The sequence below is a fragment of the Scomber scombrus genome, chromosome 15, assembly GCF_963691925.1.
Source record: "Scomber scombrus chromosome 15, fScoSco1.1, whole genome shotgun sequence".
NCBI classification, from domain to species: Eukaryota; Metazoa; Chordata; class Actinopteri; order Scombriformes; family Scombridae; genus Scomber; species Scomber scombrus.
The window spans coordinates 12,707,426-12,731,920 of record NC_084984.1 but is presented as its reverse complement, the minus strand read 5'-3'; the positions used below and the strand labels follow the sequence as shown (position 1 = coordinate 12,731,920).

The window sequence follows — 24,495 nt, the reverse complement described above, 5'->3', positions numbered from 1 at the left end:
CTCAGGTTCGTCTGGCCCGCAATCGAAATTCAACCTATTCTCTGCTTCCCGAATCTCTTGGTTTGTCTCTTCTGTTGGCTTCCGTCACTGTTTTTCTCTTTTAGCTGGTTCTGGCCTCCTGCCAAAACGAGGTTTTAAGAACCTCGTGGCGGGGGTCTTTTGATTTTACACCTGCAGGTATTTCAGTTCCGTTGCTTACAGAGAAAAACAGGTATTGGAGCCCCACGTTGGTGCGCCAAATGTTATGAGAATTTCTATATCACTCTCAAGGAAGGAGACTGGATTCAGAATAGTAGAACATAAGTTGACTTTATTAGCTTGTACAAGCGGAGCGTTTTACAAATGCAACAACAACGGTTACAGGCGAAAAGGATCTCAGAGGAGCGTTGTCAGAAAGGTTTTATACTGTTCTTTACTTGCGTTGTTCAGCCCCCTCCCATAGCAGGCAGGTCTATTCCATAGATAGTCATAACAGTTACTCAACACCTTAGCAGTCTTATTCCATAGATAGCATCATAACGGTTCTTCAGTTCCCTTTTTAAGTAAACATGCAGAAGTTCCACTCCCTGACCCGTCTCTAACCCTACGATACATATAGAGTTGAAATCTCTTTCTGCCAGCCTCAGCAACTTGTTGAAACAGGAAGTATCAAACAGTCATGTCACAAATAGAAGCACCCTCACACATTACATGAACTCAAGACATCTGGAATTCACCATTATCCAATTTTTATAACAGGGCTGACTGGCTCCAAATTAGCTGTGATGTCACAAATCATGCCCACAAATTTTTCTCTGATTTAAGATGAGCGCAGAGGAAATTTCCTTTTTCAGCAGATGAAAGTGAAAACAGCCTTCTAGTGTCAATCTCTGCACATAAATCATTCTGCACACTGGAGCTCAAACATCCAACTGACAATAAACAAAACATACAGTAATTTTGAGTGGAGGGGGACTTTAATGCTCTTGACCATGTCCTCTGCTCTCCTCCTCCTTCTTCTTCAACAGTGTAATGGTTGGTGCACTTTTCTTTTGGCATTCAAGTCATCCCTCATTCTTGTACACCAGACACAACTTAAGCTACCTGCATGACATTATACATCTTTTTTTTCTGAATTATTTATTACAGTATTTAAACATGGCTTTTTTTGTCTCATTGTATATTCTTAGAAAATACATTTTGGTTGTCTGGTTGTCTCCATCCCCATCTCTGTCTCTCTCTGCCTCTATCAGTCTTCCTCTCCCTGTCACCCTTTTCTTTTTCAGCATTCACCTTCCTCCCCACTTGTGGGCCCTGACAGTCCTTCCGACCCTCACATCCAGGCGGTGTGGATGTTAGGCTAGGACTTATCGATCAGACTATAAATTAACCATGCATCACCTCTCCTCTCCTCATTGCGTGTCTCACAAGCCTTCGGAGACCTTATAGAGAGAAGAAGAGAGGGGGTGGGATGGGGAGTATTGCAGGAGGGAGAGAGAGTCTCCAGCAAATTGTTAATTAAATACGAATCAATCCTCTGCCATTTATCAGGCCATGCATCCACCTCACCTTTAAGAGGTGGGGGGGCGTTGAGAAAGGTGGTGGTGGTGGTGGTGAGGAGAAGGACAGGGAAAATCAATAAGGCGGACTGAGGGGAGGGATAAGTGTTTAATCCACCAATCAAACTATATCATGGCCATTATGGAGAGACAACTGGACATTATGGGGTGAACAGGGTGAGTTCACATTTTAGCATCTTTTAGCTTACTACAGCATGTACAATAGCAGCCAGTTAGTACTGCCCAGACTTGCTGGATTGTGGTGTGTAAATATCAAAATGATCAATAAACTAAATATGGAATCATGATATTGCCAAAAGTAAAGAAATACACAACAAAAGAATAACAGACACAGGAGGGAACCATGAGTATTTACTATATTAAATGTAATTGCTGATTAATCAAAGGAACTGTTATCCTGTTGGTGACTTTATAGGCTTGCCCCTCAAAGAAATACACTACTGATGAATTTATAATCAATATTTTATAAGATCTGTAAATAGAGAGTGTGTAAACAGAGGAATTTTTGAGCATTAGATTAATAAAGTACTTATACTACTGCTGGCAGACTTGTGCTGTGGCCGATCCTAAACTGTATTTGATGCTGAAATGAACTGTACATCATTTCAGTTATAAAATACTAAATGCTCCTGTGGTTGCACAGGAAACAATAGCATTATGAAAAGGTAAATATATTCAGTTACTATTGTATCTATATCTATGTCATTCTACTGTGTAGTTTACTAAACCACAGTGATGTTTGCAATGTTTTTGGGTGTGCATAATAACATTCATGACTGAGCAAAAACATTCATATTCACGACATTTTGTGTGTGTGTGTGTGTGTGTGTGTGTGTGTGTGTGTGTGTGTGTGTGTGTGTGTGTGTGTGTGTGTGTGTGTGTGTGTGTGTGTGTGTGTGTGTGTGTGTGTGTGTGTGTGTGGTAGCCTGCATGCACATAGGTGTGTGTACCCTGCCATTTCATTTTTATTAATTACATAAGCACAATTTATTGTTATTAATTGGCCATGTATGTGTGTCTGTGATATGTGTGTAAGATGTGTTAATTCTTTCAGTACTGGCTGACCAGAGATACTCCAGTCCATAAATCTGCTCAGACTGAGAATAACAAGGGATCTGACCCCACCAACTGTAAATCTGGAGAGTTAGCAGAGGCAGGAAAACGATCCTGATAGTAGTTTTAGCACGTTTACATTGACTGGATGTCATTCTGTTGTTCGAAAGCACCTGACTAATGTCAAGCTGGATATGGTGATGCAGCAGAGAAGGTTTTTCTGACCTAAACTCCTGTGTGACCTTCAGTGGACAATAATCATAATCTGAATTTCAGAATCTGAATTAATTAAATCCATAAAAAATGTGATATTACTACATGTACAGTGCGTAACAACATCAAGGCAAACAGTAAAATATACATAGTGTTTATCTTGAGGAACAAACTGATTGGCTTTGATTGAAGTCAGCCATGGCCGAACCTGTATTAACAAGATGCTCGCAGCTCTATGAGTCTCTAATTAGGCACAGTGGTGCTTTGGGCTAAATGCTAATGTCAGTATGCTAATAAGCTCACAGTAAGAGTATTAACATATTTACCACTTAGCTGCGTTATCATGCTAACATTTGCTAAACACAAAGTACCGATGAGACTGATGAGAATGTGAATAGTTTTTGTATTTAATTATAACCAAATAGAAACTTTGACCTGATGATGGTTCTAGATTAATAAAACAGGATCATCACCTAATTTTATGACAATGTATCCAATAGTTGTTGAGACTACAAATTTTCTCAACTTTGTCAACTTCATGATGGAAAGTCAGGGGTTCAACAAAGGCATTAGGATACAGTGTACATACAGTGCACCAATCCATTCAGTAGAGTTGAGATATTTCATTGGATAAGTGAAAACTTTAACCTGTTGGTGGCGTTGATGAAAAATCAGGGGTATAAAGTCACTAGGATTCATCCTCCTGGCACCATGGATATCTGTACCAATTTCATGGCAATCCATCTAAAAGTTGCTGAGATATTTCAGTCTGGACCAAAGTGGTGGACCAACCAAGCAGTATTACCATCTGACCAGCCATGTCACTTTCCTGTGGCTGCAATACATCATTAAAGTAGTGCAGATAAAGTCTAAACAGTATAAGTTACATTTATCCAGCCATTACAAAGCCATCACCATCTTTCGTTTGGAAAATTGTAAATGAACTTGAATTTGCCATCGGAAAAAAAACTCTGAATATGACCTCAGTGCCTTCAGTAGAGGCTGTAGCCCATAACTCAGCACCTTGTAGAATAACAGTTAGGCATCAGTTTTAATAAGGCTCCAAAACCAAAATCACCACATAATAAGCAGGCTTTTAATACACATCCTGATTTGTTGCATTCCTACGCTATTCCTACCAACATTTTATGATTCTTACATGCTCAACAAACACTACAACCAGCTATTTTAACAACTGTGAAACCACGGGCAACTCTTACTTCTCCTTCCCTAAGAACCCTGGGAGCTTAACAATCATCCAACATCTGTCAGGAGCCCAGAGAAAGGCAGAGGCCCAGATGTCAGAGAGATTGGTCTTATGGGAGTAGGCTTCTTGGCCCCTTCACTGGGCAGCCCAGTTAGTGAACTAGGATTAGAGTTACGCCATATCCTGAAGCCAAACATAGCCGGATTCTAACCACAGATTTAGACTATGCAACTACGGTTGAACGTCTGCTGTTGTTAATTTTTTTTTTTTATGTCTTTGGGTTTTTTTAAAGTGGAAATATAGACAAACAAGATTTTTGGACAGTTTAAAAATGCTAATTTAATATGTTTTGATAGAATCTCAGAAGTCCATCATAGTATAAGCATGTGGGAACATTTTAGCACCTTTTCACCCATTTATTCGTAATCTGCCCAAGTGTTCAGTGATGACAGCATTATGACAATGTCCACATAATAAAAGACAAATTAACAAGGTGTTCTAGGTACAGAACAGTTTGGCTGAGAAATAATGAGTCTGATTTATGATGTCTGCAGCGATAACTATTTATCACTTTATCACTTCTAAATATTGCTCTTGGCTCATTGCCTCATTGCTGCTGATCCCAAGAATGCTAACCAAACCCATTTTTAATGTATGTGTGTTTTTCTGCAATGTATCCTTCTGCCTTCTTTTTTTTTTTTTTTTTGCTTGTGTGTCCTGGGTGGGTGGCAGAGCTCTGGATTGTCCTCCATTAGTGTTGCTTCTGTTTCGCAGCTGTAATCCTCTCCACTGGAGCCTTGCCTCACGTCTAATCTGAGGCACAATCTCTCCTGCAGATGGTTCTCTCCCTTAAGCACAGCAAAATAAGTTAGCTCATCCCTATCTCTCCTGTTATCCCCCTGTTATCTCTCAACTCCCTCATCCCTTTCTCCCAGCATTACTCCCTCATTTCTCATCCTGAACACTTGATTTTTCCCCAGAACCAAGTACAGGCCGCTTTCAAATATGTCATCCAACAGTGTGAATGTGCCAATCTGTACTTCCTGTATTCCTTTAAATCCACAAAAAAATGAAATAACAGGGACTCTGGCACACATGTAAAGATTAAATATACTATTAAAAGAAAATTCTGTTTTTATGCAGCCTATTTGAAGGTTTGTCCATCATTACAATCAGTAATACTCACCTAGTTAATTGTTGAGATCTATACCAAAGCCCAATAGTTTATTCAGATTATAGTAACTATTTAATTTGGAGATGCACTGAAAGCCGGCATGCCTGAAATGGCAGTAAAAGTATCTCACTGGAAAGGAAAACTGTGCAAAAAAACAATAACAGTATGTCAAAGCTGAACAAGGAAGTGAGTTGTACAATGGACTTTCCGGGCAATCGTTTCACCGTTCTCTTTAGTTTTCTCTCCCAAACAAGTTTATAGATTTAAATTTATTTTCTTTCTCTGTCAGACTTTTCTCTCTAGTGATGACTCCCTGTTTCCTGATCTAAGCAACTAATATGTTGAGTACAATGTTATTATTACTCATACTATACTAAAGACACAGGCTGTATTAAGCTATACATTTCTATTTGATATATAGATATTAGATATTCATGATATATTATGATTATATTCATAGGAAGGTCTCTCTTCCAAAGAAGGACCTACAACTGATGATAACATTAAGCTTCATTTCTTGTTTTTGTATTCAAGATATCAATTAGATTTATGTTTCTTTCATCCATCAGATCAAAAGATTTAAAGGATCATACCAGTGGTTTCACATATTTTTGCATGTTTTATTCAATTTACTATCAATCATGTATGTATGTATGTATGTATGTATGTGTGTATGTATGTACATTACAGCTAATGCTCTTGTAAACCAAGCACCTGATCTAAAAGTACTTTTACTATGCATCCATTGGTTTCCACAGAGTCACTTATAACAATGAAAATGAAGCAGCAGACTCATAAAGCATGCTTGAGTTGTTTAATTAGAGTGAAATTTTTGTCACAGTTACATTATTGTGGTGGGGTAGTGCAGACTTGGTGTTCACTGTGATGGATTACACAACTTCAGCAAATTTTATGAGTCTGCTAATGGATTTTCATACTGCAGAGAAAATAATGGAAGACAATGTCTGCCAGGAATGGCGGGAAAAATACATCTAAAACATCGAGAATTGGTGTCAAAAATGGTTGAAAAACAAATTTGCATGGAATATATGCTAAAACATGCAGTAGTATAGACCTTTAATGTGATATAAATGATCCAATCTTTAGACTATTATATATTGTTGTTACTTCCTGCATTTTTGTCACTGGTTATATGAATCATTACGATTTGCATTTGATATTTGATATATTTGGATCACGAAATTCAATGGTTAAGCTTAAAAAAAAAGTCTCCATAGTCTAGTAGTTTTTTTCTATTCTGAACAATCTACTATAGTCTCAAATGTGTTATATTCTAAAATATAATTTAAAATATATAAAAAGTGTAATCTCAACAGCATAGCATAATTTATACAATATCCTACTCAATTAAAGCATCAGCCATACTCTCCCTGAAGGACTTTTACTTTTTCTTCCACTCCACCCCAACAGCTACAATAATATCAAACAATTGATAGTCCACTCTGATAGGTAGTGTTCTCTAAATGCTTTGCCAGGAAGGGCAGAGAAAGGGATAAAGGATCCAGGGCAGGTTTCTATAGCAACAAGGAAATGAGAGCCAGGTATACAATGTGAGCAGAAAGCCAGGAGGCCGGAGCCGTGATCAGATGCTGTCAGAATACCGGGGAGCTGGAAGTAAAGCACGGGGTGTTAGAAATGGATTGCAGGGCGTGATTCACTGCAGAGAGAAAAACCCTGAAGAGAGAGACGAGAGGGCGGGAGGAGGCAGGGAGGGGAGGAGGGTGGGGGTGCAGTGGAGATGAGAGTTGCGGCACCATTTTTCACAGCAGACAAAAACATTTGCTGGGATATCAATTTGGAGCTGCGGAGCAGTCTTCCCCTCCTGCCCCATCATCCATCATCTTTCCGTACTAACTACCACTTGGGCACTCTACCCCTCCTTTCACCACCACCACCCCCCCACCCACAGCCTAGCCTACCCTCCATTTTCCTCCCACACTCATGGTCATACATACATGAACACATAAACACTTTCTGCAACCTCACATGTAGGAAACATGGATGCACAAACACACACATGCAATGGCTATCTCAAATGGTACATAAAAGAGTGACCCATAGGTGCTGCGTGTGGGAAGAAATGCAAAACAGAGCTGAAATGCGTGGTCGGGGTTGAAAAGGCGGGGCTGAGCGGTTGCCACAGCGGCCGTCTCCCCTAGTCTTCTCCCATTAGCGCCAGTAAGGGAGACCCCACCCTCCGGTAGCCCCCTTATTGGCACCTTTGCCTGCACCCCATCACTCATCTCCCAGCCATCATCCATCACCCATCGCGATCAATAGGAGGCCACGCATTCATCAGCCCTTGGGTGCTGATGGGAAAGAGGAGGGTCGAGGAGGTGTGTGTGTGTGGGGGGGGGGGGGGGGGGGGTGCAGGCAGGGGCCAGGGATCACATGGTACAGAGAGGGAGTGGAAAAAGAGGGGAGAATATTTGAAAGTGAGAAAAACTGAGCAAAAAAGGAGGAGGAGTTATGTAGGAGTAAATCAGAGAATAAGAGCTACACTGAGAGGCGAAGAGACAGAGGAAAATGACAGCAGAATATTTAATTGTTTACAGCTTTTAGTGGCACCAAGAAGGAAAAGAATAAATATGAAAATGTATGAAGATACATTAAAATGTATAAAAAAGAGTCTTGCGAAAGGAAGAATGCCATTACTGTAGCGATGAGCAAAGAAGGCTTGTCTAATTTGTAACAGTCACATTTCCAGGTGATAAAGTGACAGTGATGAAGCCATCATAGTGATAAGTGGTGATTCTGTGCATCGCCTCACCAGAAAGATCTGTTAGAGCAAAGAGAGAAATATAACTGAAGGGAGGTTTAATGTGCACGATTATACACACAAACATGTGCACACACACACATATAGAGAGAACATAATGGTGCAATGTCACTGTCAGTCATTCAGTGGTTGTCCGTTTCCAGCAAGGCTCTGCACTTTGTGCTGACAGCCCATAAGTTGTGGTGACACACACGCACACACACACACAAACAGGCTCAGCCCACCCCCCCACCCCCCACCATCTGAAGGTGGACCGGAATAGATCGCACTTTAAGATGATGGATGCTCCTTCTGCCCAGAAAGGTTAGGGACGGGGCGATAAGTTACTGAGCAACGCGTTCAGGTTGAGTCGTAGAGGTGGCCAACAAATATACAGTAATTGTGATTGCTTGACAGCTGGGACATGAACCTCTGTGACGGCTGAACCATACCATGACGTACTTTGGTGGAAAATGTGTGGATAAAAGTGCAACATTGCACTTCTGAAATGGCTGTGTGTATTCATTTATTGTATATTTTATTAGTTTTCCCAACAGCAATTTACAAATATTGAAAATGAAATTGAAATTCACCTCCTCTTCCAGCATCTCTCTATCCTCTGCAAAGCCAAATACAAAAGCAAATACACACTAGAGGAAAAATATCAAACCAGACCACAGACAGACATCCAAACCAGACTCTCCGGTGCAACTGGACTCTCTCTTCAAGGCCAAGTGAAAGAGGGTGTTTATTCCAGCCGCTACCCACTCTGCCCATTTAGGCATCAACAAGGGTGCAGAGGGAGGGGGCAGAGAGAGCTATGGGTTAGGTGACATGTCCAGAAGCCACACCGCCACCACCCAAAGTCATCCAGTCCCCAGGTCCCCTCTGTGTGTATGTGTCAGATGTCGCTCTCAGGTTTCGAACCCCAGGTCTCCATCTGCCGGATGCTCTCATTGGATTATTCAGGAGAGGCTAAACGCTCTTTGTAGAGAGCTGACTGGGACGAAACCCCACCTGGGCAGGATAAGCCACCACAAGCTCTGCAGCAAGTCTGCTCTTGTAGAATGAAAATGTTGTGACATGCTAGGAATTAACAGAGGAAAAAATGATCATGGTAGGAATCATGTCTTGGTATGGAAATGCTGCTTTTGGTTAAATATAAATACATTGCTCTGACCTTTAATAAAACAGAGAGAGACTAAGTTTAAGTTTAGAAATGCCTAAAATGCAGCTTTATTAAGGAATATATCTATTTTTTATGAGTTTAAGAAGAAGCATAATTGAAATCTCAACCTGAGGAAACAAGTGTTTGGTTTCCTAAGCAGTTGAGCTGATAGCTGAGGCTACCAACAGGGTGGTCTACATGAACAGGAAACAACTTGTTTTAGGCACATAACCACAAAGTTTGATGTTATCTGTTTCTTCCTCTCTCTCCTGACGATTTGACCTTTAACACCTTATGGGCCATGTGCTGCTCTTTCTTAAATATTTCATCATGAGCTCATCCATTGTCCTTAGTTCACACACATACACAGACACACAAGCACAAAACACAACCAAAGAAAACCCGAGTGCACATTCAAAGGCGGATGCTTGTGTATGTGCGTGCATGTGTGTCTCTGCGTGTGTCCTCGTGTAAAAGGAGACCAGTTGCAGATAATAGACGTCTGTGTTTAATATTGGAGGAGTTTGAGGTAACCGCAAACCTGCAAACCTGGGGTCACCAAGTGTGACGCTGGACACCTGATCTCCAGCACTGCTGAACACAGCTTATTGTTAAAGAAACAACAGCTTGGATGGTTGAAACCCTTAACCTGATTTTTGTTTCATTTGCTCATGTTTTACAAGTTTTTGTAATGGTGTAATGCTTTTTTTTTTTTTCAAAGTGCTAATGTAAAGTAGAAAAATGCTAATAAATATCTTTCTTCCAATAAGAGGCAGGTAGTTACGCGTATTTCGGGAATCCCATAAACACAAATTGACACTGGTAATCTCCCGTCAGCCAGCGAAGAATTATGAGGTACAAGAACAATCAATCAGATACTTAAAGCTCCCTGCTGACGTCTGGAGCAAGGGATGGAGAGGGGAAATGTAGAAGTGTGTACAGCTAAGCAAAGAAGGTTTAACATATGACTATGGAGGCTTTGAAATTGCTTAAAGGGCAACTTTGACAGAGCTGGCCTGAACAAAAGTGAAGTAATGAGTAATGTATTTGCTGTCATTAGTCAAATAATGCAATTACTTTTTAAGGAGTAATATGTGATATGTAAATAATGACATTTTCAGGTATATTGTCCAACAAAGCAAAAGTGCCAGATATTTTGCTTGTTGTGCTGGCCCCAAGCAGGCTAAAATGAAAGTTTAACATAGTTAATTTGATAGCATAGCCATGAAAATATACCCTGGTGCAGTGTACATACTTAAGTCTTCATAACATGGTTTCTTCCATATTCATGATATCAACCAACTCTCTCTACGAATGTTGTTTGAACCACATTTTAGCTGTAATCTCTGCTGTCTAAAATGTCTATCCCATTAGGCCCCCTCTATTCTGCTGTTACTGACATTTCTGAGTGAGCCACAACATACTGTTGGGTAAACCGCAACGTCCAGGGTTCAAATCCCGCAGCCAACCGTTATTCTCTGTCTAATTCTCCCTTTGTCACCTCTCAACTATCCAGTAAGACATAAAAGACATAAAATGCCCAATATTTTTAGAAAAACAAACTGTTGAGTAATTTTATGTTTCAAGGCTGGATTTTTGGTAATTTTCGATATTACAGATGTCAGTGTGATTTTCAGTGAGGTTTTCTTACTTCTGCACAGAGCCTGGAAATTACCATTTTACTTCTGCTCTCTGTGCAGGCAGAGAATAAGCAAAAAGCAGATTAGTAAAAAAAATAAAATAATTTTTAAAAAAGGAGGAGAAATTTCTGTAAACACAATTTCTGTTTCCCCCTCTTTAATGCTTTCTTTACGGTGTTGGTGGCAATGATGTAATGAGGTTAGGTCACCTGCTTTCCCGACCTCTATAACCCTTCTGACCCCTGACATCATGTCCCTGGGAGCAGCGTGTGGAGGTATTTCTTTTTGGTGGTTGAGGTGGAGCAGGATTTGGCAGGTTAAAGGAAGAGTGGTATCTGAGCTGGGGTACGTTTGTACTTGCTGTATCATTAATGGGGCATTGATAAAGATACGCAGATCCCCTGGCACTTTGCTACAGATTAGGAGACAGGCTTCGAAAACCGATGCGTTTATCTTGTGTTTGCTATCTAGGCCACGTTTTGGTTCAAATAGCATGTAGGTCTGGCTTTTTTTAAATTAATGGCTGTACTTGATACAAAGGTGAAAAAACTTTAAATGACAATATTGATGTTGCTTTAAAAAAAATGGTAATTGAAAAAAGGTTTTTCTTAAAAATATTAAACAAAATATCAGATTTCTTTTGTGATTTTTATGTGCAGTCTTGCTTAAAAAAAAACCAGCACAAACACACCATTCCAATGTCACATCTCATGCACTCATATTTTACCACTGGGAAGTAATTTGCAGCATAAATCTTCTTGCATTAAAAATGTTCTCTTGAGCTGGTCAAGAGGTTTGACGGGGCAGTGCAGTCCAAACGTAAATCAGCATAAGTGATCGGATAGATTTTTCTGTGTTAATGTAACGTAGCCCTGGAATGCACAATAACTCAGACGAGGGGAGGGAATGCGAGTGTGTCCGGCATCTAGCCCTCTATTTGCCAAACCAATGCGGCTGGGTCATCAAATCGACAATGTGATTGACCCATCAACTGACCCCTGCTGACCTCTCAGGCCAATCAGGCTAATGGTGGCTAGTGGTTCGAGCTTTACCTCACTTGTATCCTTTCACTTGCACTCTTTATTTGGGTGTGCGTCTACATCCACACACACACACACACACACACACACAAACATAAACACAGACTGACATCCAGTTCTATCTCACCCTAGGTTTCTAACCCGTCTCAATTTTTACGGCCTGTATTGGCACGCCCTTCATTCAGTGACTCTCGTTAGCATTGACCTTTCTCTCTCTGTATGCTTGTTAAAATCAACAGTCAATAGATCAGTTCACTTTATAATACAATAACTCAGTGGGCTCGCTGGCCTCCACCTGCTTTGGAACTCTGAGTAACTTTCAGACTTACTGTCAGAGTTCTCTATGCAAAATGGTGAAAATATTACATTTGGAACCACTTGTTCATATTAATCATAAAAATGCCAAATCACCATATTCGATCCAAACTGGCTCATGTGGACAATATGCTTCTGAAGGCTGAATCTCCATGAATAGTTAAATGCGCGTGTGTGCGTGTGTGTGCGTGCATGCGTGCATGTTGATGGGAAGTGGCAGCGGGGGCTGTATTGATCAGATCCAGTATGCGTCAACTGTATCATGTTTTCACTTATTTGATGTAATGGTAGTGTATGGATCCTTAATTGACAAGAAGGTTTACATCAGGGGTGTTGATCCAGACACTGTGTGCTGGATTTCACGGGGTGGCTATGTCTGCTGTGGTCAAACTTGATCACAGCCTTGATCATATGGTCATGGAATCAAGCGTATGTCAACATGACCATAATGCCACAGGAAAATCTGGAAAAAAGCTGTGTTATTACCTGCATAAGACCATAAGACCTGTCAAACTTTAGCTTCCTTTGATGCTTACTGTATTTACTTAGCATGGGGGTTGCATTCAAATAAAATATATTTGTTAAGTCCCTCACATGCTAACCTGTATAGTCAATTGTGTGCTATTGAAACAACCAGAGGGCAAAGCATAGAGATGTTTTCAGCCAAAGGGCAGAATATAAATGTTTTAAAGTTAGATAGCATTATATCAAAATGTTAAACTACCTCTCAGCATTGGTGACGTGTCCCACATTGTCCCACACAATTATACTCTTTGTCCCACATTTGTTGTGTTGGGATGTGGTAACATATGTGTAAATGTTGTGTGGTGCATGTGAGTCAAGTACAGAAAAGAACCGAAAAGGGTTGCAACATAACCAAATCTGTGCCTGCTGGGAAGGACTTTATAGACTAGGAACATCAGGGTCAGGTGTTCTCAGTAAGCACTGATGACTCACCGTAGGACCAAATCAAACAGTGAGGGGAATTATAAAATGACTGCTGACCAGGAAACAGCAGGGGTCACCACACCTGGTCTCTCACAATTGATGTCTATTTTAGCCCTGCACTGCGCAGTACTATCAGTTTCACCTTTTTTTACCATAGAGTGAAAAAGACGTTCACCCTGATAGTTCCACAGTAACCACATCTTAGCCCTCTTTGCTCTGCAACAATCAATTCTCTCTCTCTCTCTCTCCCTCTCTCTCTCTCCACAATATCAACTGAAATAAATTGCACATCATTTCCAAACAGAGCAATTTCTCCGCCATCTGTTCACCAACGTAAATCAGGGCTTGTTGATGTAAACCTCCTCCTTCCTCAAACTCCCCCCAGTGAGGACTGAAGCAGGCCTAATCCCCCAGTCTCCCCTGCCCTCTAAATCATCCCTGCATATTAATGGCCCGATGCATCACTCCCAGATAGAAATGTAGAAGTGGGTCTATATACAAAATATGTAAAACACAAAAACCCAGGCCTTTGATTCATTGGAGCCCTGTGATGAGCAGGAGGAGAAAGGAAATATAATGATTTTTAAGCAGCTGTGTGTGCTAGCAAATTGATTTCCTCTTGTTTAAAATTACTGAAATGTCAGAATATTTCCCTTATTTTAAGCTCAATTTTCAAATTGTACAACAGATACTGTATATTAGATACTGAGTAATTGGTTTTTGTGACTTTCTTAAGAATGCTTCCTATATAGCTGTCATGTGCTGACTTGGCAACTTGAGAGAGAAGAACTGTCGAAACCAAAAAACCAAGGATATGTCTCTCATCTCCCACCATACCTTTGGCTGCAGCTTCACTTCTATTGGAGTCTCAATGTGCTCCCCATGCAGGTCAGTCTGCCCCAAACACCCTTTCTTCTATTTCTAGGTCCAAGCCTCACAACCCTCTCATCCTCACATACAGATGTTTCCACATCAGCCGATAATCCCGCCTAACCCCCTTATGCCAAGGATTAACATTAGTCAGGCCCAATCCAACCACATGTGGCCGGGCACAGAGGGGAGAGGGCAAAGACTGACCATCAGTCATCAATGACACCAGGGAATAACATTCAATAATTTGCACTTTGCAGGGAAATTTTGTAGGAAAAAGCAATTGTGTGTCCATATTCTATAACTTTGTAACATTTCCCAAAATGTAACACCTCTCAGAGCAACATAGAAAGCACTACAGGCTCTTGTGAATTTATGTTTTTTTCCAAACAATTATATATTGTGCCGAGACTGTACCAAGACTGTGCAAAACAACTGGGAAAACTTTGAGAAACAATATTTCAAAGTAACATCTGGTCAAATGAATACTTTGGATCTATGGTGCAACAGGAGCAGATTTTAATGACAACAGATGGCTTGACAGGATTATGAAGCACACACAGATGCGTGCACTTAACAAACACACATGCACATGAGTTGATGAAACCAAATATATTAAAAAAAAAAAAAAAAAAAAAAAAAAAAAAACACTGAGGAGGATTTAAGTGTTTGAACAGCCTTGAGGCTATTTCCTTAATAATTCAAATTTATGTACCAAAGAAACTTGGAAGCAACTCTGACCCAACTGCCTGCATCACACTTTATTTTAATTAGTTGAATTGGGTGCTTAATTTGTTCTCCCAGGCTTGGCATCCTCTGCACACTAACTGTCCTGGAAGTGGATCAGTGTTAGATCCTTTTTACTCATCTTTTAATTATAATTATTTTACTTTTTTTATGTGTTTCATGAACATTATCAGACAGAGAGAAAGACTGGAAAGATAATTTAAGACATTCCTCAGAAACAAATAAAAGTAGACAGCAAACACCTACAACTCAAATGACACTATAAGCACATAAAAGCACACACATTTTTAAATATGTGGCCAAAGTTTTACCCAACAGGCTGAATGGATTTTTCTATAGGAGATCCATTAGGCTGCTTCATAACTTAGCACAGCACTTTGATTAAACTTTCACTAATTAAAGTCTCCCTCATCTTATTAGCCCGACTAATTGATTTAATTTGTCTTAGCTCAACTACTGGCTGTGACCTCTACTTAGTTAATGAATTAATTGATTTAGCCCAAGTGTATGTAGAGGAGTCAAAGAGGATTTTGACATGTTGCCCCTTTAATCTTGCTTACTGAAGACACTCTTTGGGTCATGATGGCGATGTATTGGCAAGGGTTTTTTGGGGTGGGCAGCGGGGGAGAGCTTTAGCTGTGGTTTGCAATTGCCACTTCACAAGGCTACAAGTACAGAGAAGATTTGGTCTCTGCAGTTTGTCAGCAAGTGAACAACTAGCCTTGGCAATGACATTTTTAAAAGCACCATTCTTCAGATACATTCCCAGTTGGAAAGAAACTTAAAACCTACACACTTTTCCTCATCAACCTCCACTTTCAGGAAGTTGAGGCACTGATCTAAAGGTCTTCATGTTTTGGAAGAGAAAAATATGAGTCTATAATATTGCCATAATGCATGATTAGAACCAGTATACATCCTTTCCAAGGGCGCTTGGATGTCTAAATCACTAGCGACTACTTTATCGGTGTCGTTTTTCTTGATAATGGTACGAGAGGAGCTTCCTCAGCTTGGGCGCAGTTATTAACCACATGCAGGCGTAAGGCAACATCTAAACTTGGCACCATTTAGTGGCATTTGCGGCTGTAATGGTGCCATATCTGTCCATTTATCAAAGAAGGCAATAATGTAGGAGCTGGATTTTGTTCAAATAAGTCTATATAGGAAGGAGGAGAGATAGACCAGTGCCATGCCCTTGAAGGTGATGCTTCATACTAGACTTGAAATGCACTGGTATGTGCAGTGAAACCTGGATAAACAGCACCCTCCAGTGGTATAAAATCACACTCATCAGTCTCATCAGCTGTTTCTCAACAATGAATAACAATACAATGAAATGTTTTAGAAAAAAATAACAAATGATGATAATGATGGCATATTCCAGCACATACATACTGTACAATTCACCTTCTATATAAATGAATGAGAAAAAACCTAATGTAAGCATGAGTTCCTGTGTGGATATTTAATCAGATCTCCCATTGTAAAACACTGGGACTTGGCATCACAACACAATTCAAACATTACTTTGTTCTGTTTGATCGGTGAGCCTTGTAAATAGGTCAGCTCATGTGATTACGACTAATTGAAGACAAGCAGCTGATCCCCGGTGGACAAGAGGACCCGTGCTATAGTCTATGCTTAACGACATGAAAGAGACCATCAAAGTGTAAGCAAATTAACTGCATGTGAAGTGCAACCAGTCTTTCTTTTTTTTTTTTTATTATTTGTTTTTACAAATCTGCTAAAAAAGGAAGCCAGTGCCCAAGTCCTGTTTGCATGTTTTGAATGCTGTTGTTTGCATATCACTTGGCCAACATAAATGTGAGCTCTCACAGTGCTTATTCAGACACCTTCTCATCTACACGTGTCCTTTCCTTCCATGCTGACTTTATTCATCCCTGAGAGAGGAATCCGGTTCTTCACTACCTGACAAGCAAGGATAACTTTCCGGACATTTCTTTCCTAAATGACCATCATTAATCTTCTACCCAGAAAATAGTGCAACCCATTATAGGCATTACTCTCTAGGGGGTTACAGAGGAAGATAGGCGGGAAGGTTTCTTGCCAAATGGAATTAATTCAGCTGGGACGAGAAGTGCAAAGACCTGCAAAGCAGGGTTTGCTCTCAAAGTGATCCAAAGATCTGAAATCCAATTCTGAACAAAAATTCAAAAAACTCTTCCTGTTGAAAGTGGCTAAAACAAGTCATTGACAAACTGGTGCAGTTTGTCAGCTTTTCTGCATCCACTGATCCAAAGATTTTGAAACTGCAGTCTCAAAAGTCATTCTTTAAAAAAATACATATGTGTGAGACTGCAAGTGAATTATTAGGAAGGAATAACGTGAATTTCAAGCTTGCAAAATCAGATTAAGCACCTTCAACAGAATAAGATACAGGTGAGGCCTTGGGGTCATTACCATCAGTAGTTATTGCTATTACAAATAATCTGATGTAACAAATATCTGTCAATATGGAAAGTGAAGAATCTTCTCGTTCTTCTGAAGCAATATTTCAGTGCCTTGAATCTTTGCCACTAGTATGACATTGAAAAGACAAAGATACATTTCATAAAGAAACAATAAGATTACATTATTGTATGAAAGCAGCTCTTCCAATGAATTCAACTCATTCAGTGCATGCACACACAGTATGGCATGACCCTGAGCTTGAAAAGCTCTTTAAAAAAAGCCTTTATGGAAAATGCTTCAGAAAAATAAGAAAACTATTTAAATGGAACAGGTAACAATGCTGTCTAGCAGATGCTGGTTATTGGTGGTGGTAAGTGGATTTCAAAACTGCAGTCAGTTTACTGTCTGGCTACCACACAATTTTGTATCAAAGCTTTGATGTCTTGAGTCTTGACTTAGGTGTAAGATCAAAGTTCAGACTTATAGTAGACAATTTAAAGAAGATCAGATTCTACTATTTAAAGAAGATGCTTTGTGAAGTACGAGGCCAAACAGCTACATCTCTTCACACACTTAAAAAAGTACTTTGAAGACATTCAGTGACAGTGAGCGCTCTCTTGTGGACTGAGGAAATACTCTCTGTTTTTATAAATAAAGCCATTTTAATTTGTATATGGCCAGAGCTGACTTCAGACTCTGGCTGCAACTCAAATTATTATGCTATGGATTTCATTACTAAGCTCAATCATAATATGAAAGTACAGTACATGGATTAATATATTCAGTATCCAGTGACAGATTTATATGTGTTTGATTAAATATTATAACGTTTGTTTTTCTAATTTTGCATAATACACCTTTAAATTTTCAGCAAAGTGATCCAGCACACTATTAACAACTGTAATAAACTCTTTTTTTTCTCCAAAAGAAAGCCTTTATTTATGATTTATTGTCACCTGCTGCCATCTGGCTTGCTGACAGATAGTTGAGATGTAATCATTTGGCCAACCCATAAATCTGACCAATGAAGGTTACTTGATATACAGAGTGAGACCATGGTGAGAGGCCATAACACGTTTATGTGGCTCACTCACTTCTGAAGATGCGCGTGCACTGTGTGCAACCTTGTGTGAGGTTCAAAGACAACATGAATAGAAATGCACACATTCAGAGTACAGTGCAGACAGATCACACGTGTGGCAATAATCCTGCAGGTAGGTGATGGTAGAAATACTGATTAACATTAATCCTACTGACTGGGGTACCTGCAGACCTCAGAGGTGTACTTTTGTCATATCTCACAGGTGCTTTATTTTATCATTACAATTTTTCTTTGTCAATCAGTTCCCACTGACTTAATATCATTATTTCCCCAGTCAAAAGTACCCAATGCCACCTCTGCAGTTTTATATATGGAACTATTTATTGTGTTCATGTTTGCCATGAGTCTTAATTTAAAGTATCACATACTATCAGTGGGGTTAGGGACACTGTCAGTTATTTTGAGGGCTTTGTGGAAAGATTGTACTTGGGATAAAAGCTGCAAAAGTATTTTTTCCCCCCAACACAATATTCAAATTAACTTAACTTCCGTAGAACAATAATAATCCGTTTTTTCAGGTGACATTAATTATATAATTAATAATGTTTTGAGGAGAAATAAGTTAACATTTTGTGACAATGGTTGTTTCTTACAGTAGTTTATTCAAGACCCCAGATGGTAGCCCTTGTATGTGCTGGTAGGATGAAGGTTAAACCCACAATAATGTGATAAACATTTACTCATAATTAGAATTAATCAACATTTGATGTTTTTGTCACTTGGATTTTTTTTGAATATATAAAATATTTTTGATGTTCTACTCCTTATAACACAGGCCTATTGAATATTATTTGAATATCCCTGAAATCTAGTGACATATTTTATATGTGATGTATGCTGCTTCTCTTTGAGTCGCTGACTTTTCCAATGCAGTTTGAAAACTTAAAAGGCAAACTTGAGAATTGTATTTCTAAATGCACTGTAGGATAGTCTATCTCTCTTTCACACACACAAAGACACGCGCAGACAGACGGAGGTTTACCTAAGTTACTTTTGGGGTATTTGCATAAACTTTCCTCCATTTCCTTAAGATTTACCCTAACCCAAAACCATAACCACTACTTGCCTACACTTAACCCTAACCTTAACCACTGACCCAAAAATGAGCGTTTTACCAATTTTACCACAAGTCGTGTTAAATCTGGTTTGTGTCCCTGAAAGTGAATTACCCCCCCCCCCCCCCCCCCCCCAACCACACACACACAGATAAAGACACAAACAACACACACACACACACACACACACACACACACACACACACACACATACACAATCCCTGCGTGTTTTTTTGCTGAATATGTGATTCTGTAGATAAATGATGCGTATTCAGCTCCACAGCTACGCTGATACCTAAAGCGCGCATCCTTTTCTTGGAGAGCACTTCCCCTTTAACGCCGGCAACTGTCGTCACAGCAAGATGACTCGTAAATTTTGCGACAGGACGCAACGTACAACCACCGGCTTGCCGTCCCTGCTGCCTCATCTCCGCTGGAGAAAAGAAAAAAAAAACCCTGTGCATCGGTGGAGGAAAAAGAAAACAAATGTAGTGTGTTTATGTTACAGCCAGTTGTTTATAATGTGATACAATGCTACTGCCACCCGAGAGTCAAACACCAGCGTTGTTGGTAAGGAGGAAGACGCCGTAGTGTTGCATGTATGAATACCATGTATCCTGCACGATCACTTATTTCTTGACTAGCATAATGGATCAAAGGCCTTTTTGTTTTTTTGGAGGGGTTGGAGATACTGTGTGCCTTCTATGTGTTTGCAAATATAAATGATAACTACTTATAGGTTTAATCCTACCGACTTAACACTTAGATAGCTGTCTACTTAATAATATGAATTATGCATAGACCTGCAATTCAGGTAATAATGTGTGCATGTGCAATTGGAATATGCATCTATAAACCATGCAGTAATACTTTATTTTCTCCACAGAGTCTTGTTGCATTTAAAGAAGAAAGCCTTCCTGACCTCAAGAGACACAACCAGCAGCCACATCTCATTTCTGAGGGCTCGTCTTAAGTTAATGATGCTAAAACTTCCCCGGAAGCAGCGCTCACAGAGGACTCCACGTGTACCCGGGACTCCTGTGCACAGTGCTGGGCTCCTGTAGCCCACCCATGCCTGTGATCCCAATCCCTCGGCGGGTGCGCAGCTTCCATGGGCCCCACACCACCTGCATGCACTCGGCCTGTGGGTCGACACACGCTACCAAGCTAGTGCGCACCAAATACAATAACTTTGACCTCTACCTGAGGTCACGCTGCATGTACAGCTTCCTCCGATTCCTCCTCTACTTTGGCTGCAGTCTGCTGACCTCCCTGCTGTGGGTGGCGCTCTCCACTCTTTTCTTTCTGCAGTACGTCAGCGTGCGTGTACTCCTGCGCCTGCAGTACAAGCTGTCCGTCATCTTGCTTTTGTTAGGACACCGGCGCCTGGACTTTGGGGTGCTTAATGACCTAATCATCTACAGCATGCAGATCACCATGTTTTTGGTGGGGGGGCTCGGTTGGTGCTTCATGGTGTTTGTGGACATGTAGCTGGAATGTGAGCCACGTGGGAAGTGTAGTGTTTGATGTAGATGCTTCACATTGTAACTTCAGCATTGTGTGGTGTTATGGGACAACATACACCGTTAGTACATCCTGTAGGACTGCCCTGTGTGACACTCGGCTCTAGTCATAAAGACCCTTTTGATGTCAACTCATAAAACCTTATTTGGTTTAGTGTCAGGTGTGACAGTATCCAATTGGAATCGGTGTAACATCTGTGTGATCTTTAAACCGCTGCAAGTGGCCAAAAGATCACAGTGGACAGTCCTCTAAAACCAGTTTTCAAAACTTATGAAGTCAGTCTGAACATAAAAGTCAGACTTGAGTCATCATGTTGGAGTCTCAGAGGACCAAAAGGATCAAAATCTCTGACATTTCTATTGTATTTTCATGCCATTTGTAAACTGTTTTCATACATGTTGAAAGGCGTCTTGACTAAAAACTCAAAAGTTGTACGTTGCAGGGAAAAAGTGACCTAACATATGACTGATGTGCATCATGGCTGTGTGATGCAAGACAGTCATTTGTGCCAAAATGACACGAGTTGGACTCCAAAATCAAAAATGTACCGTGATTCAAAGGTTTTGACAAACCTTATGTAGATGATGTTGTCTCTAAATACAATGTCATGTAAAACTGTACACAAATGCAGATGATATACAGTAAGTTATGGTGAATGAAGTGACCATAAACAAGTGTCAGCAGTATGTTTAATGTTGTTATGTGGAAAGGGTGGGACAGAGTTGGGAAGGGGGGGTCATTGTACAAGTGACAAACATCAACTTTTTTTTGTAAAGTTATTTAATAAATTTTCTGTTGATGAAATGGCCTTTGAAATACATGGCTATGTGAATGTGTTTACTGTGTTGTCTAACACCCATGATGGCATGCCTCGAGCTGTGTCATAAGAGTGTGTGACAGTTCAAATTGAGAACGGCTTTGGGTCAAGTGTTCCATCAGTCGCTCTTCACATGGTTTTCAGAGCTCCTCTGACAGACTTCTCTGTTTAGCTTCCCCCAGCACACAAACGCCAACCACAACTAGACTCCGCTGTTTCTGCCAAGCATAACAATGGAAATGGCTGTGTCCCAATCACCTTATATAGTCTCATTTCCACATGGCATGAAGTATGTGTACAGGATCTGACGAGGGCACAACAGGTTGAAGCACTGAAATAAGTCTTTTAACGCTTACCTGGTTTAAATTGAACATTTTGAACCATGTGGATTTGCTGTCGTGTACAAATAACCCCTCAGATGTACATGTTTATCATTGGCTAGCACGAGCAAAAGAGGCAGGAAACCCCCATCTTTAGATTTGAACTTTCGACACAGTGGCTGGTGGCCTGACTGAGACATGCTTGAGGCTGGTATGGCCTCAGGCCGTAAATGGATAATCAGAGGGAAACAATGAGCTTTTGTTCTGAGGATCAACACATCATATGCCTCGTACTCTGAGCTGGCTCGATCTGACAGGCCAGTTAGACCAGAGGAAAAATAAAGAGCATGAATTGTCTTGTGATGTCAATATGTAGGTAGGATGATTAAGTCATTGCCTGCTCACTTTCATTTCTTCTTTTTGTTTAAAGAACTGAAGTTGCTTAGTCTGAATGACATGACAGTTTCATTTTCTGTGTCCCCTGTTAACTGGTTGTTATTGACATCTCTTATGTGTTTGATTATATTCTTCCAGTTCAGACTGTGAGCCTTTGAGGGTCATGTTTATGAAAATATGGAATACACAATACAGAATACAATTAAAAATATAAATATATGTTAGAGCATAGAATGAATCAGAAACAAGTGATTTCAGTGTTTCATACCCACTTGATATAGTGTATTATTAAAAGCCCGCAGTTTAATGGCGGAACTATCAGCTAGCATTTTATTAGGCTACAATTACAGTTTTTGTTAGTTTAGCTGAACAGTAAGCCATAATGAAAAACTCTCTTAAGTCTTTGAAAACATTGATGAAAAAATGTACTAATGGCATTGCATTAGTGTACTATAGTTGTACTAATAGCATAATCAGCTGTGAGTTTCTAATGACATCATTATAAACTCACTGTTTAGCACCACAGACATATCATAGTCCCTATAGAAATATTATAGTGGCACCATACAGTCTTTAAAATACCAGGAGGTACAATACAGTCTCTGTAAACTCTATTAAATGCCTCTAGCATCAGACTACTGCATTAAATCAACCCACTGTGAGCTTTAATAGAAATATCACAGGACTGTCAGACTGATCCCACATCATGATACAGATAAATACATGGAGTGTTATTGAACCCAGGAGGAATGTTGGTATCATGCTGAAGTGGTTTCACACACTAAGAAGCTACAAATTAAAATAATAAGAGGTTTAAAAAAAAAAAAAAAAAGAAGATACAGTTTAATTATGCAGTGAAGAGATGAACGGCAATGGGATATGGCCTACACAGAACATCTTATACAGGTGGAGATAGGAAGTAACTAAACACATCTACTAAATTAGTTTAATGAGGTACAGTTTCTGGGTAATGGTATTAATGGTACTTAAATACTTTAAAAAACAGTATTACCAATTATGTATGTATTATGTATGATTAAACCCAGCTGCTTTTATCTGATGGCTTGAGGTGCAACTTACTTTTCAGTGTAGGATTTCACTCACAAAACAGATAATACAATAATCAAATATGATGGACTGCTGTAGTTTAACCTAGACCACCACAGGGGTTCCTAACCTGGGGGTCAAAGGAGGAATTTGTCACAAGATGATTAGCTGGTTGGGGGGGGGGGGGCGGACCCAAAATTCGTCTTCATAAATATTTCATTTTTCATTGGTTGTTTTAGCTCTTCAGACCTCTGAAATAATCACAATCTGAAAAAAGTATAAAGCTTTACTTGTACAGCTCACACCTCTTGGAAATATATAAACTTTGACGAAAGGTCAAGGTTTCACTTTGTTTTAGTGGGCCACGAGCCAAAAAGGTCCCAACCACTGACTTATTAAATTTCACGGTTCTTTTTTTTTCTTTTTTTTTACTTATCTTGTTTACTTGGCGGTTCTTAAAAAGAAAAAAGACAAACAATACAAGTGAACTGAACAATAATATAAAACAAATTTTAAAAGCCATAGATAATGATAATAACAAATCTGATCCCCTGAACAGCTGATGACTCTTTAAAGGGGCCGTATTTCACAATCAGTTCAATTTACTTTCTTCATGTGTAATTTAAAATATGTAAATAGTCTACGGTGATACATTCGCCACAGTTGGGTAAAATTAAACATAAGCGATGAATCATATTTTAACACAAGGAGAAGTGTGATAAATGTAACAAAACGTATATGATTCTGGTTGGCGGAGAGATATTGTGCCACTATGCTGTCCACAGCCTCTGTAGCAGTGATTTAGTGTACTGTGACTCTGTGATATTATATTGCATGCCTCCTGCAGTAAAGAAAAAGTTGACTTCAGGTCACACCCACACCGCCAGCAGTTGGCGCTTATAATTTAGCTGAACAGCACACATGCGCATCATGTAGCCTGAGCTGTCATCACATAGGGACACGTGAGGTAACCACACATGTACATTTTGTTAGGAGCACTAGAAGCCCATGTATGCGGAATTTGCTCCCCTGTTGCCTTTTAATAATACAATATTACACCCAAGAGTTGGTACAGGCTGTAAATCCTCCTCCGGGCTGGTAATACAGTA

At 39.9% G+C, this 24,495-nt stretch overlaps 1 protein-coding gene across 2 annotated transcripts; it reads left to right on the top strand.

The window, feature by feature from the left end:
• The first annotated feature begins 19,674 nt into the window (after positions 1 to 19,674).
• LOC133995502 (transmembrane protein 250) lies at positions 19,675 to 21,512 on the top strand. Of its 2 annotated transcripts, none has more exons than XM_062434915.1 (2): positions 19,675 to 19,852; positions 20,169 to 21,512. In XM_062434915.1, exon 2 carries the CDS (start codon positions 20,354 to 20,356, stop codon positions 20,771 to 20,773), a length of 420 nt encoding a protein of 139 aa, XP_062290899.1. In that variant the 5' UTR covers positions 19,675 to 19,852; positions 20,169 to 20,353; the 3' UTR covers positions 20,774 to 21,512. The 2 variants fall into 2 exon arrangements, with proteins under 2 accessions (XP_062290899.1, XP_062290900.1); XM_062434916.1 differs by having other exon boundaries at positions 19,675 to 19,881.
• The last annotated feature ends 2,983 nt before the right edge of the window (positions 21,513 to 24,495 follow it).